This window comes from Cebus imitator, unplaced genomic scaffold (assembly GCF_001604975.1).
Source record: "Cebus imitator isolate Cc_AM_T3 unplaced genomic scaffold, Cebus_imitator-1.0 Scaffold573, whole genome shotgun sequence".
Classification (NCBI taxonomy): Eukaryota; Metazoa; Chordata; class Mammalia; order Primates; family Cebidae; genus Cebus; species Cebus imitator.
In genome coordinates, this window is record NW_016107888.1 from 357,004 (window position 1) to 371,405 (window position 14,402).

Genomic DNA, 14,402 nt, shown 5'->3' on the forward strand with positions numbered 1-14,402 from the left:
GGGAGGAAGCTGGGCATTTCATTCCTGCTGCTCAAATCATGCTCTGGCAGCCAAATGTCCATTAATTCAACAAATATTTATGGAGCCCAGATTCTGGCCAAGCCCTGTGCAAAAGCACTGAGGCTACAGATGTGCAAAGGCCCGGATCCTGTCCCCGACAGCCTCATAGTCCAGAGGAGACAGCTAACTTCAGCCTGTGTGGCAACCTTGTAACGCAGCCTGGATATGGCATGGTGGTCAGCTCTATGGGGAAGGCAGTCTCCTCAAAAGGAGACTCGAAGGGGAATTTCCTGGCCAGAGGAGCTGGAGGAAGGGATCCTAGGCAGACTAAGGAAAATGTGCAAAAGCAAAGAGGCTTGAAACCCCCTGGGCGATTCGGAAATTAAGAGAAATATGATATTGCAGAGAACAAAGTGCTAAGAAAGTCAGCGGTCAAATGTGTGGCTGGACAGGTAGGCAGATACCAGATCATGTACCTGTAAGCTAAGGAGTTCAGAGTTGAGCTTTTAGGTGATAAATTCCATGGAGGAATTGGAGCAGGGAAGTGGCATGATTAGACTTTTATATTAGAACACTCATTCATCTCTGTCCTGAAGAAACTCTACCATATGTCATATCAGGAGACAAACGCAGGCATCTTCCTTAGTGCATTGCTTTTGATGGTGAAAACACTGGAAACAAACCAAATGTCCATCAGTAGAAAAATAGATAAGCAGGCCAGGCGTGGTGGCTCCTGCCTGTAATCCCAATACTTTGGGAGGCTGAGGCGGGCAATCGCCTGAGGTCAGGAGTTTGAGACCAGCCTGGCCAACACGGTGAAACCCTATCTCTACTAAAAATATAAAAAATTAGCTAGGTCTGGTGGAGCACGCCTGTAGTTCCAGCTACTTGGGAGGCAGAGGCAGGAGAATTGCTTGAACTCCGGAGGCAGAAGTTGCTTGAGCCTAGATTACACTACTGTACTCCAGCCTAGGCAATAGAGTGAGACTCTGTCTCAAAAAAAGAAAAAATAGATAAGCAAATAGTGGAATAGTCACAAATTATAATACCATTCATTCAAGATTTTAAAATAATCCTATGTGGCTAGATCTTAAAAGCATAATTTTGGGTAAGAAATAAGGTGAGTTTCAGAATATGTGTGGTGTGATAAAATGCATGTGAAATTTAAAAACACACATTTGTATATTGATTATAAATAATATATGTAGGACCCTATAAAAGCATGGATTGTTGCCTTTGGAAATGAAGGGAAAGGCATGGAAAGAGAGAAATGCAAAGAGAACTTTAGAATTTTTCTATTGATTTTATATAAAAAAGAAATACTAGTGGGGCATGGTGGCTTCCACCTATAATCCCAGCACTTTGGGAGGCCAAGGCAGGAGGATCACTTGAGCTGATGAGTTTAAGACCAGTCTGAGAAACATAGTGAGACCTCATCTCTAATACAAATAAAAAACATTGGCCAGGTGTGGTGGTGTAGACCTGTAGTCTCAACTTCTTGGGAGGCTGAGATGGGAGGATCAGTTGAGCCCAGGAGATAGAGGCTGCAGTGAGCTATGATCATGCCACTGCACTGCAGCCTGGACAACAGAGTGAAACCCTGTCTAAAAAATAAATAGATGGAACCAAAATGTTAACGTATTAAATTTCCTGTATTTAAAATATATTTTGAACTTTGCTTTTTTAAAAAAAACAGAGAAAGCAAGTCCATCTGACAGTGGCAGGGCAGATGGAAGGGAGGGGACTGGGGAAAGGGGCCCCAAGCCAGTCTCTGTCCCCACACAGCTTCTCCTGGGCAGAGGAGAGCTGGAGGCGGATCTCGGGGACCTAGACCTAGACCTCACCTTCTTGGGCTGCTTTTGGCCTCTGGGCAGAGCAGAGGCGTGGTCCTGGCATCTTGTCTGGTGTCCCTGGAAGATACGGGGCTCTGCCTTGATCCGAACCGGCACCATTCTAACTCGGGATGTCAGTACCATTTTTGGACACCTGCCAACCAAGGGGTAGAAACAGGTGGCTTTTAGAATACCTAGGAAAGCTTGACATTGTATTTTCAGACTAAAGATGGTGTGAATGTGTGAGCATGCACATGTGAGCACATGTGCAAATCCAGGACCGTAATGAAAGAGAATCTTCCCCAAGGGGGTTTGCAGTGGATGCTGTGACTAATACATTCACTGATGAAGATGCTCTTCCACAGTTCAGACGAATAAGAACGAATTATGAATCTTTCCAGAAGGAATTCATTTCTAGACCCCTCCTTACCCTTCAGATCTCCATCGCCTGCCCTAGAGTCTTAGCTGAATAGCATGAACCTGTATCCATCCACATATATTTATACATCTGGCTTAGAGCCACAACAGGGAAGAACGTACAGCAGGAAAGTACTTGCACTTTCTCAGGCCGAGATAGTCCTTTGCCTCCATCCAGCCTGGATCTTACAGGCATCCATTAAAGAAAACTGCAGGCATTTCTGCAACTACATAGGAATTGTGTCACATCTGTATGTGCTAGAAGGAGTTCAAGGGCATCAATATTCCTATTGTAATACATCTGCCCAGTGCTAGCAGCCTTACTTAAACCTATCAAGAGCCTAAGGAATAAAGATATGCACCAGCCTGGGCAACAAGGTGACGCCCCGTCTCTACAAAAAATACGAAAATTAGCCAGGCATGGTGGCAACTGCCTGTAGTCCCAGCTACTCTGGAGGCTGAGACAGAAGGATGGCTTGAGCCTGGGAGGCAGAGGATGCAGTGAGCTGTGATCGCTGCACTGCACTCCAGTCTGGGTGACAGAGCAACACCCTGTCTCAAAAAAATAAAAATGTGCATAGCTACATAACAATATGCAAATATTCTTCTTTAGGGCCACTTGGTCTTTAACGTAGAGAGCCAAGAGAACATACAGAGACTCATTCTCTCTCTTTTCATCACACACACACGCACACACACACACCCGTCTCCACTATAATTATAATTACTATGTTGGCTTCCAGATCAGGGTTTAGAGCCTTGGCATAGAGACGCCTGAAAGGCACCCAAGGCAATTAGTGGTATCCCTCCTCCACCCCCTACATACCTTCAGGGGCTTTGCACTTGCTGCTCCCCCTCCCAGAGCACACACCCCCAGATCCTGTGTGGCTGACTCTCCCATCACATTTAAGTCTTAGCTCAAATGCCACCTCCTCAGAAATGCCTCGCCTGGCTGCCTCCAGGGCTGTCTATATGCTCACCAGCTTTATTTTTCTTTAGGAAACTTTCCATCCCCAGGCATTGTGCTAAACGTTTATTTGTTATCCATCCATGCCGGCACTCACCCCTTGCCGGCGCTCACTGTGAGCTCCATGAGGCTCCAAGATTACAGCCACATGCCCAGAGCTAGGGTGGTGACTAGCTCACAGCTGGCATCCAGTCAGTAGCAATGGAATGAATGAAGGATCACCCTCCCTTCCTCTCCATCCCCGCCCTCTCCTTTCTCTCACTTCCTCTCCCGCCACATCTCCCCTGCTTCCGCCTTAAGTCTGCTGGCAGAACCAGCCTCAGGAAGTTGTCAGGCAGGGGAGGTGTGTGCTCTGTGCCTCTCTCCTTCTATCTCTCTTTCCTGCCTCCCTTATGGGTACCTATCTCTCCTACCTGCAGCTGCCCACTGCCAGCTCTGGCCTTCTTGGTGGGCAGAAGCTTAGGCACCCCAGACAATCGTAGAGAAATTGGGCATTGGAGGGTGGCAGTAGGAAAGGATTCAGTACATGTCAAGGAATGATGAATTGAATCTTTCCCACCCACGCATAACCATGCTCTTGCAGAGCTTGGGTTCCATCTTTAAAGCAGAACGCCATTCCCAGCACCCTTCAGCACGCATGACTCAGGAGTTGGTGCTGCCACTATAGGGACTCAGCCCCTCTCTTCTCATGATTCATTACCTAGGTTCTTCCTGCAGTGATTTGCAGTATCTATTTTATTTTATTTTACTTTTTTGAGATGACGTCTTACTCTGTCGCCCTGGCTGGAGAGCAATGGCATGATCTCAGCTCACTGCAACCTCCACCTCCCAGGTTCAAGCAATTCTGTCTCAGCCTCCCAGTACCTGGGATCACAGGCGTGCACCACCATGCCCTGCTAATTTTTGTAGTTTTAGTAAAGATGGGGTTTCGCCATGTTGGCCAGGCTGGTCTTGAACTCCTGACCTCATGTGATCCACCTGCCTCAGCCTCCCAAAGCGCTGGGATTACAGGTGTGAGCCACTGCTCCCAGCCAACAGTATCTGGCTCTATCCCCAGTCTCGCTTGTGTAATCAGCTTAGACAGAGAGAGTTGCTATGTGCCAGCCCCATGCGTGCACCACCTCCCCCACCCGACCCCACCCCACCCGGCGTGCTCTCCTCTTGCTCCCTCTCCTTCTGCTATCTCTCCTTACTGCCCTTCCATATCCTAGGCAGCCTTCAAAGCTCCCTTCTCACTTCCCAGGGCCCCACAGACGCCCTCCATCCCCTCTGGTCTCTCCATTCTGGTGGCAAAACATCACATACTTCACACTGATACCTCTTTCACTCATTTCCCACTTGACTCCCCAGCAAGATTATAAACTGCTTGAGAGTGGGAGCTTTGTCTTATCCTCAGAGAGCTAGTGTGTGTGTGTGGCAGTGGGGGGGATAGTAGGGGGGAGGAGTTGGGGGGTACCTATTTCCTTCTATCCTTCTGTCTTACTCTCAGACTATTAATACAAGCCCTGAGTCTGGCTGTACCCCTGGAACAGGTGCCCCGCCCCCTACAACAAAATGCTGCCCCTCCCAGCTAGGTCTGTTGTTTGTTCCTTTTCTGATTGGCGCCAGGCTCATAGACCCCATATAAGTAGAATATAACTTTCCATAAATAACCTCTAACCTGACCTACAATTTAGCCTTTGGGTTTTTTTTCCCCCTGGTGGTAATGGGATTGCAGCCTGGGCTGATCCATCCTGTACCTTCAGGTTTCAGAAAGCAGACCCCAGGTCTGGGCATGGCTTGGAATTCCTGGTCCCCCCATGTTGCCTTGTACACGGCGAGTACTCGGACTGTCTTCCACCTTTCCACATGAGCAGCCGTGCACTTGCAGTCTTTGCTTGGGCTGTGCCTTCTCTACCCGGAAAATCTCTAAGCAGCAGCCGCTTGGTGAATCCTTCCCTAACCACTATCCCTCATCCCCTCCACAGAGCAAATTACTCCTGTCTTGAGTTCACATAACACTTCATACAGAACAGTGTGACCTGATTATTGCCCATGCACCCACCAGGATCTGAGCAGCTCAAGTGAGGGGCAGGGCCAGGTACTGAGCCCAAGTGTGGCTGTGGGCAAAATACTGAACCCCTTGGTGCTTCAGTCTCCTCAGATTCAAACACCAACCTGGGGCTGGGCGCAGTGGCTCATGCCTGTAATTCCAGCACTTTGGGAGGCTCAGATGGGTGGAACACTTGAGGTCAGGAGTTTGAGACCAGCCTGGCCAACATGGAGAAACCTGTCTCTAGTAAAAATACAAAAATTAGCCAGTTGTGACACTATACACCTGTAATCCCAGCTACTTGGGAAGCTGAGGCAGGAGAATCACTTGAACCTGGGAAGGCAGAAGTTGCAGTGAGCCGAGATCATGCCACTGCACTCCACAGTAAGACTCTTTCTCAAAAAAAAAAAAAAAAAAAAAAAAAAAAAAAAAAAAAAAAAAAAAAAAAAAAAAGACCCACAAACCTGGCCCAGAGCCTGTGTCCCCACCCACTCGACTGCACTGCCTCTCAGGGCTGGAAGATGTCTCTGCTTCCTACCTGCCCTCATATTCCAAGGCCTGAGAAACTCATGATGCATGGAATTTCTGCAGATGCTCCCTGAGGCCTCCTCGGGGGCTGGAGCCACAGGAAGGAACTGGCCACTGATACCCACTCATACCTACCAAAGACTTGATGATGATGATGAATTCAAGTAGCTTATTGGGAGTTAAACAGACAAGTCATGAGGAGGGACCTCAGCTTTCTTTGGGGAGTGGGTTCCCCAAGGTAGGCTGGACTTAATTTAAAGCTTTCCAGCTGACCAGCCCATCTTAGGGCAACTAAAGAGTGACTTTGAAGTTACTCTTTATCTGACGATGCTAACTCAGCTAGCATCCAGCACTATGAGACACCCTGGGGAGGTGAGACTTTGAGAGAAGTTCAGGACGCTGGCCCTGCTTTTGAAGATCCTACGTTTTCACCCGAGAGGCATAAAATCCATACTTGGAGGAAGACGAAGCTGCCTTTGAGTTGGTCCTGAATCGTACTTGGCTTCATGTTATCTATGCCAGTACTAAGCAGGGGTTGGCCAGGCTGGTCCTCCATGAATGATTGTCAAATGGAAAACAGAATTAGGAACCAAAGTCCTGGTGTGGACGAAAGGGGCTGGAACCTCAGAGGGGAGAGGATCATGGGAGATGGAAAATCTCCGGAACATTGGGGGACAAGGTAACAAGTAATGTGAATCCTGAAGAAAGAGGATTAGTTATTGGGGGTGATAAGTGTAGATGGCGAACTAAGGAAGCAGGGACCTGCATGACCATTTGGAGTTGGTAGGAAGCTTGGCAGAGCAGGAGGTGGGAGTCAAGCAGGAAAGGCCTCCGTGTCAGACTGGGAAACCTGCACTTGATCCTGGGCAAGGGAGAGCTATTGAAGGCTCTTGAGCAGGGGAGTGATACAAAGAGAACAGCATTTTTGGAAGCCAGCATGGAGGGCAGGCTGCTAAAAGGAGACAAGGCTGAGGTTATGACAATGCCCTGGGTGAAGAAATGAGGTCTGGGTTTGGAAAGGAAGGGACAAACATGACTTTTCAAAGGAAGACATAATTGCCACAAGGGCCACCAGAGAGCCGTCAAAGGTGTGTCCAAGGTTTGAGCCCTAGTGACCAACAGAAGGGTGTCAACTTTGACATAAATGACATTGTGTGTGGTCAACAAAATGAGACCACATCCGTTTGGTCATGATTCATCGTCTTTATTAACAATGTCTCTGGCCTGGAAGAAAAGACTGTTATTTCATAAGCAATATTAACATTGCCATTCTCTACAAGAAAAACTTTTGCATAAATAACTTAAGTGAGAAAATAAATATGTAACTTAACTCTTTAAAAACCACTACTTTCATTCTTGTGGACAAGTCCCACGTGGAAGGATTGTAAGAACCGACCAGTCCTGCAGGCTTTCGTACGGCATGTGCTTCTGTTTAAAACATTTTTTAAAAAAACAAAAGCTACACAGAAAGTAAGAGGTTGTCTGGAAATGATTTTCAAAAAGATTTTTGGGTGGCAGCTATTATGCTCTGCAGTCGCTCAGCATATGTACAGCACTTGTGATTTTTCTCCCAATAATATTCTTTTAGTGTAAGAAATGCCGTCACATGTAAGAGGAGGAGGAAGCCATTTTCTAGGCAGAAATGTGTCTGTGAGCGGTGGGCAGAAGGTGGCATCTCAGAAGGGATGTGCTGGTCTGGGAGGGTGTGATGGCTGCTCTCTCGGGCCGGCTAGACCACTGTCCTGGGACCTTGAACTTCTCTTCAGAAGGTGACTGTAAAATATGGCTGTGGGTCGGGGCAGGGATGCTGCTCTTTGAGAAGTTGCGGGGGAGGGGGGGATGTGATTTCTATTCCTCCCACCACCTTCAGGACCCTCTCCTTCTCTACCCCAGTGGATGATGTTATTCCTTTGAGATGGAGGGGTGGAGGTAGCCAAACATCTGGGGAGGCCAGGCTGGGAAGCAACATAGCTTCTTCCAGGGGTTTGTCAGCCAGAAATAGACTCTTTACTCTTTTTTTTTTTTTCTGTTTGTTTTTCATCTTTGGCTGTCAGATGAGAGCATCACAACTCTGAATTCTGAATCCTGGAAGTGACATTGGCATTGAGTCAATGCAACCTCATTCATTTATTCTCTCTCTCTCTCATCTCTGCCCATTCAAAAGGCACTGGAGTGCTTGGACTCATATGCCAGTAGACCCCTCGAGATCCTAAACCCACCTGCACCCTCATTTTACAAAGTGGAAATCGAGGTCCCAAAAGAGAATTGTGGAGTTCAAGGTTACACAGCAAGTTAGTGGCAGAGCCAGGACTAGAAACCACATCTACAGATGCCCCTAGTCTTGTGCTCTGGGCACGCCACAGGCTTTCTGATGGGCAGTGAGGTGCAGGGGGAATCCTATCCAACTTTATTAACCTGTCCCTGGACTTGTCACACTCCCATACGGCTCTCTTAAACCCCCAGGGCCGTGAAAACGCTTCCAATTCTGCCTCCTCTGAAGTGGGACCAGCAAAGGTAGGCGACCCCGGAGGCGGGGCTGCGTGGCTCAGTGTCTGTGACTCTCAACTCCCTCCCCTACCCCGCGGGACCCCTCAGCTGGCCGGCCGAGGTGGGCCTTGCCGGTGCCCGGGATGCCACAAGGCCTGGAAGGTCTGGGCCCCCTGCCCTGGGTTGCAGGCATTTACAATGAAATATAAACAGTCGAACCACGCGCAGAGGACAGAAACGTGGGGCACAGGGCCGGGTCGCCCGCCACAGGGTGGGGTGCGGGTGGAGTCTAGTAGGCGTTCTCCAGCTCAGCCTGGTTGGCTTTGGTGCCCCGGGCGCGGGGCCGAGGCTTCCGGCCCTTCTGCGGCCTCGCGGCCTCGGGCCCGAAGTCCTTGAGCTCCGACTGGTTGTGGAAGCGGGTGAGGCGCTTGCACTTGCACGAGGCCACTAGGCGCACCTTGCGCGCGCGCGGGGCCGCACCGCCGGGACACAGCAGCTGCACGCGCTGCGCGCGGTAGCGGTCGGGGATGCAGCGAAAGTCAGGCCCGCTCGGGCGCCACCACTTGCCACGGCCGATGGCGTTGGGCAGCAGGCGCGCGGGGCCGCACTGGCCGGAGCACACCAGCTCGGTGACCGGCTTGGCGCTGCGGCACGGCCCGTCGGTCACGTAGCGGGTGAAGTGCAGCTCGCGGCAGCTGTACTCGGACGCGTCTGCGGAGAGAGACACGCGTGAGGGTGGCCGCCCACCCGGCCACCACCACCCTGGCCCGGCCCGGCTCCCTCCACCCCAGTCCTGCTTTTGCAAAGCCTGCCTCTCCCGGTCTCCAGAGGCTTTTGCCCCTGGACACCTGTTGCATGAATGTCCCAGATCCTCTAGAGCTGGTGGAAAGCCCTCCTGCACACCCTGTCTCCTCAGAGCCAAATGACTGCTGGGGTGCAAACACCAGGGCTCCATCGCTCACTGCAGGTGTCATCTTGGGCAAGTTCCTTAACCCCTCTCTTCCACTCTGTAAAATGGGCCGCCCCAAGCATTGTGAGTTAATCCATTAGGCAGGCAATGCAGAGAATACCACTTGGCACATACAGCTGGAAGCATCAGCTGTTATGATGTATTATTATTACTATTATTTTTCTCCTCGGGATCCTCTTATGATTTAAGCCACACTTATGCCGCAGGGACCCTGGCCTGGGCAGCGTAAGTAAGTACCCGCCACACCTTCTCCCTGGCTCTGGTTTTCCCCAAATTCCTTTTCCAGCCACTTGGGAGGGGTGAACAGGAGATGGAGAAAAGAGTAGAGGTTAATTGAAGGTAATAAATCAGGGCAGCTGCTGTGGAGGTGACAGAAGGGGAGGTGATCAGGACAGGAATTCATTAGACTTGAAAGGAATCAAAGGCACAGTGTCCAACCCCCTTATTATCAATGAGAATACTGAGGCCCAGCCACAGAAGGCAGGGCTGCACAATCCAGACCTCACTTCCCTGGGGTTGCAGCACCTTTTGGCTCCCATAAGAGTGGAGGCTCTGTGTTGGAGCACCAGTTGGAAGCTGCGCTGGGGGTCGGAGCCGAGGGCTGCTTTTTACTCTAGTTAAGGCCTGAGCTCTGACCAAAACCTACAGGTTCAGCTGCCACATACATTTACCCAGCTGTCTGCTGGGCACATTTCTTGCTCTGTGTTATTTGGATGGGCACCTCATGGTGATACTCCCTGTGCAGGCAGAGATTGGGTTCAGAGGAATGACCTCATCCCCTGCGCACACCTTGACCGTGTCTCTTACGGTGGACTTAGATGTGTGGGAGTTTTTTAAATAGCTGGTCCTTGTGTGAGTACTAGTCCACCCCCAGAGGTTTCATAGGGATAGTTGCAATGTGACACAGAAGAATGAAAAATAGTCTTCAGACCAAACCAGAGAGGGGGCAGAGAAGGCCACCCCCACCCTACCCCCACTCTGGAGAGCAAGCACAGCAGGGGAGATGTGGCCGCTGCCATTGTCTGGGGTTGCTTTCTGGTTTGTGGGCTGGTTTGCATCCTCACCTCTGTAGGGCTGGGATGTGTATTGGGGGGGCATTTGCCCAGGGAAGGGGGCATTTGGGAGCTTTCCAAGAATAGTGCCCCTAGGTCAGTCACTTCCTCTGCAGATTGTGACTTTGTTTTGAGCATGTGGCTTCCTCAGGGGCTGTGGTCCCTCACAGGAGCCCAGTAAGGTGGACAGCTTGTGTTTGGGTTCCCTACAGCCCTTCAGGCAGTCACTGGAGCCCAGCTGACCTTGCCTGGAAAGGGGGCTGTGGGAGGAGGCACCTTTGTCCTCCATTTCAAAGGCACAGGGTCCTGGCTGGCCTCCCTGGTGGTGGCCCTTTTTAGCACTCCATAACCCCAACAGGTTGTGACGCAGGGAAGGCTGGGGTGCAGGAGCCTGGGCAGTCGGCTTCTCTGCCACCTGGATAATGGCCAGAGTGCAGTGAAGCCCTTAGTCTGAAGTGTCACTCCCGTCCCCACCCACGGCCCTGTGATCCCTGCCAACCATAGAAGCAAACGTGCACACTGTGCAGGCCTGACCAGGAGCCTAGGGTCTCCTTTCCTTCTCCCTCCCCTGGAATGAGGGAAGGCTGGGACTGGGGTGGCCACTGAGAACAGATGTGCCTACTCTGGCACAGAGGATGCTATGTGCCCTCTAGGACCTGGACACAGCTGCACCCATGTCAGAGGCTAAACCTGTGCCAACAGTGCCCATTCCTTCAAACGCCAGCTCCGTGGGCAGGCCATGGGCAATGCACACTGCAGGGGTGCCTCTCTGGCCTTCCTCTTGCACTGCCTTGTGGGGATCTGTCCCCAACACCCCCCCACAAACACACACCAGGACTGTCTTGCAGTTGAATCAAACCAGGTTCAAACCTCAGCTCTTCTCCTCACTACCAAGTTACTGAGTGCCTAGAGCCTGTTTCTTTCCCTTCGAGCTGAGGTCTCACCTCCTGGGGTTCCATGACGTGGATCTGTGTGGTGGGGACAGCCACAGGCAGCATAGTGTCTGGCACCCCACAGGCGCTGTTCTGTGGATGGGAGGCTCCCTCACCTTGTTCCCTCCCCAATGGTACCAGCAATTGGATGTGGTTCCTATATTCCCAGGAGGAGATTCTTTGAAACCTTTTCTTTTCTGAGCCCCTGAGCCTGTTCTGATGCCCTGATGCCATACCCTCACCACCCCAGCCTCCTCCCTGCCCTGGGCTCTCACTGACAGACTCCACCTGGCCTCGTGCCCCTGCACCTGAATTCGAAGGCTGCACCAGAGCCATCCTTCCCCTGCCTCCAGTCAAAGCTGTTCTTCCACCAGTGCTGGCAGAGGCCAGCGGTCTTCTCTGGGTCTACCCCAGTCTTCAAAGCCTCCCAAAGAGAAGTTTCTAAAACCTCCCCAGGACCCTTTTCCTAAGAATTCCCTCCTCTACCCCATACCTTTGGTCTCAAAAGGGTGGTGGGGAGGCCGCCCTCCGTTCTCCGCCCGGTTCATGGTCTTGTTGTTCTCCAGCTCTGGTGGAGGCTCGGGGTACTCTCCCAGCTCAGGGATGATTTCCGTGGCATCGTTCTTGAAGGCCTGCCACCCCTGGCCCTCCACCACGCGGAAGGCTGCGTGCACCAGCAGGCAAACGAGACACAGGGCTAGAGGGAGCTGCATGGTGCCAGCCAGAGGAGGGCACGCAGCCTTCCAGTAGCACAGGCTCTGGTCCCCAGCTGAGACACGGTCGCCTTTTTAAAGCCCCCCTCTGCCTCATGCCAGCCAATGAGGACAGGCTGGGGCAGGGCTGGTCCCCTGTTTCCCTCAGCCCCGGGTTGGGGGGGGAGAGAAAAGGGTGTGCTCAGAGCAAACCCTCCCTAAAGACTTCTCCTCTAGCTCAGCAAACTTCCAAATTGCTACTGGCACTCCCAGGTGACCCAGAGAGAGGGGGCGTGTGAGGCTTGGCCCAAGCCTGCTCTCCGGCACCTCCCACGTGCTGGCGGCTGTGGTTTTCAGATATCAAAATGAGCTCCGGCTTTTAATTGTCCCTGGGCCCTCGGGCATTCTCAAAACAAACTGTGGACCCATTCAACAAAGAAAGTATGCAGTTCCGAGTGCTTTGCAGGGCTGAGCCCAGCCTATTCCATTTCTCAAGCCAAGTTCATTTGTTACCCCACCAACAAATGGCCCAAGGGGTGTCTGTTTGACCCCCATAGACCCAGCCAGAGGCAGAAAGATGCTTTTTAAGAAATCCCATTGGCCCCAACTCCACGAGTCTCAGCATTGACTGTCCTGACCAAGGAAGCCCCTCTCTTGGCATTTTCTAGAAGGCAAGAGAGAGAATTAGAGGGCCAGAGTAAGGGTGGCCACTTGGGAGAGGGGACAGGACTCTGGTTACAAGTGGAGGATGTGCTGGTCATTCAGGCTCCCATGATGCGGCTCACAGAGGAAATCCCAGCTCATGCTCCTCGGGGATTCTGTGTACCGTGACAGGCATTTCCGAGCCAGGACACTCACTGTGGCTCGCAGTGGGATGGGCTGAAGACAGTCATTTCCCAACCAGGCTGTGGGTGCGAGCAGATAACACCAAATTCCTTTCCTCAGCAAAAGCTATGGCCAGCATTTCTAGTGCTGACATTTTTTTTTCTCGCCTTGCAGCCGCTTACATTTTTCAAAAACAGTTTGAGTCCTACATGGAAAGTTTCATTGGTGCATACCACAGGTTGTGTTCCATGAAGCCATCCCAGGACCAACCAGTCACAAAGAAGCTAAGAGAAATTGCCACCTTGGCTCTGCATAGAATGAAGGGCACAGGGCTGGGGGCCAGGTAGAGGCAGTGGGGAGAAAGGTTCACACCTGAGGTGCAAGAATAGAAAGGAGGGTTGGAGGAGGCTTTCATTGAAGACAGATTGTTTGAGGATGAGCAGCTCCTGGGAAGAGACGGCCCAGATCCTCCTGGTATTTTAACTGGGCAATGAATCAGTTTCATTGATTCATTGAAATCACCTGCAGACCCTCTGCAAGGCCTTTGCCACCTGCCTCAGCTTGCAAGTGGCTGTGTCCATCTGCAGCTGACTGTCGTCCTTTCCATCATCCATCACCCGACACATGAATGCAGCTGCTCTGACAGTTTTACAAGCCAGACAGAAGCCCCCTCAGGAAGGGCCCTCTCTGATACCTGCTTCCTAAGTCAGTTTCCTTTGGGGCAGATGAAAACAGCTGTGGCCATTGTTGGGGGTGATCTATCTCTCCCAGCAGAGCCGGTAGTGTTGTGAGAAGCTGGCCCTCCACACCCCCTCTCCTTGTCTGACCATCCAGCCTCCTTTTCCCTTGCTCTGGAATGTGCACTGTTAACCCTCTCGTGGCCAGACAACTGCCTTCTTGCAATGGACTTGCGAGAGAGCAGTTCTGATGCCTGGGTTCCTTGAGCAGATAGGATGGGTGCTTATAGCCCCACCTGCTGTTGGGAGCAGCTGGACCATTTGCATTAGAGACAGCAGGATCCATCCCTGGAACACGTCTGCCACCTGCTGGAGACAAAAGGAAGGGCGATTCTTCAGTCATAAGGATGGTAAGGCCCAGGACTGGGCATGATTTCCTTTCCTTATTTTATTTGGAAGTGAACTAATATTAAATGAAAAAAGAAGACTCCAGTGGAGTCTTTGAACCTCTAAATGACCTCCACCCCTCTGAATGGCTCAGCAAGAACCTGCTGTGATATCTTGTGCCTTTTCGTTTAACGTGAAGTCATCGACAGCCGTTTGGTCTTAGTCCACAAACTTGGCATTGTTCACAGTATTCCCTGGAATTATTTAGCTGATTCCTATTGTGAATAGTTTGGGTTATTTCCAATTTTTTCTTATTTTCAGCAAGGCTACTATGAGCATCCTTGTATGGTTTATTTTTTATTTTTTGAGACAGACTCTTGCTCTGTCACCTAGGCTGGGATGCAATGGCACAATCTCAGCTCACTGCAACCTCCACCTCCTGGGCTCAAGGATTCTCTTGCCTTAGCTTCCCAAGTAGCTGAGACTACAGGGGCGCACCACCACACCCAGCTAATTTTTGTATTTTTAGTAGAGACACGGTTTCGCCATGTTGGCCAGGCTGGTCTTGAACTGCTGACTTCAGGTGATCCGCCTGCCTCTGCCT

At 51.2% G+C, this 14,402-nt stretch overlaps 1 protein-coding gene across 1 annotated transcript; it reads right to left on the reverse strand.

The window, feature by feature from the left end:
• Positions 1-6,959: 6,959 nt before the first annotated feature.
• Positions 6,960-13,766, reverse strand: SOST (sclerostin). Its single transcript, XM_017516182.2, has 2 exons — positions 11,711-13,766; positions 6,960-8,974 (listed from the first exon to the last, which is right to left on the reverse strand). The coding sequence occupies exons 1-2, from the start codon at positions 11,928-11,930 to the stop codon at positions 8,553-8,555; spliced, it is 642 nt and encodes a 213-aa protein (XP_017371671.1). The 5' UTR covers positions 11,931-13,766; the 3' UTR covers positions 6,960-8,552.
• Positions 13,767-14,402: the final 636 nt, after the last annotated feature.

Coding starts and splice junctions, on each gene's coding strand:
- SOST (XM_017516182.2), bottom strand. CDS start 11,930: ATGCAGCTCCCTCTAGCCCTGTGTCTCGTTTGCCTGCTGGTGCACGCA. Junction 8,975..11,710: donor CCACCCTTTTGAGACCAAAG/GTATGGGGTAGA, acceptor CTCTCTCCGCAG/ACGCGTCCGAGTACAGCTGC.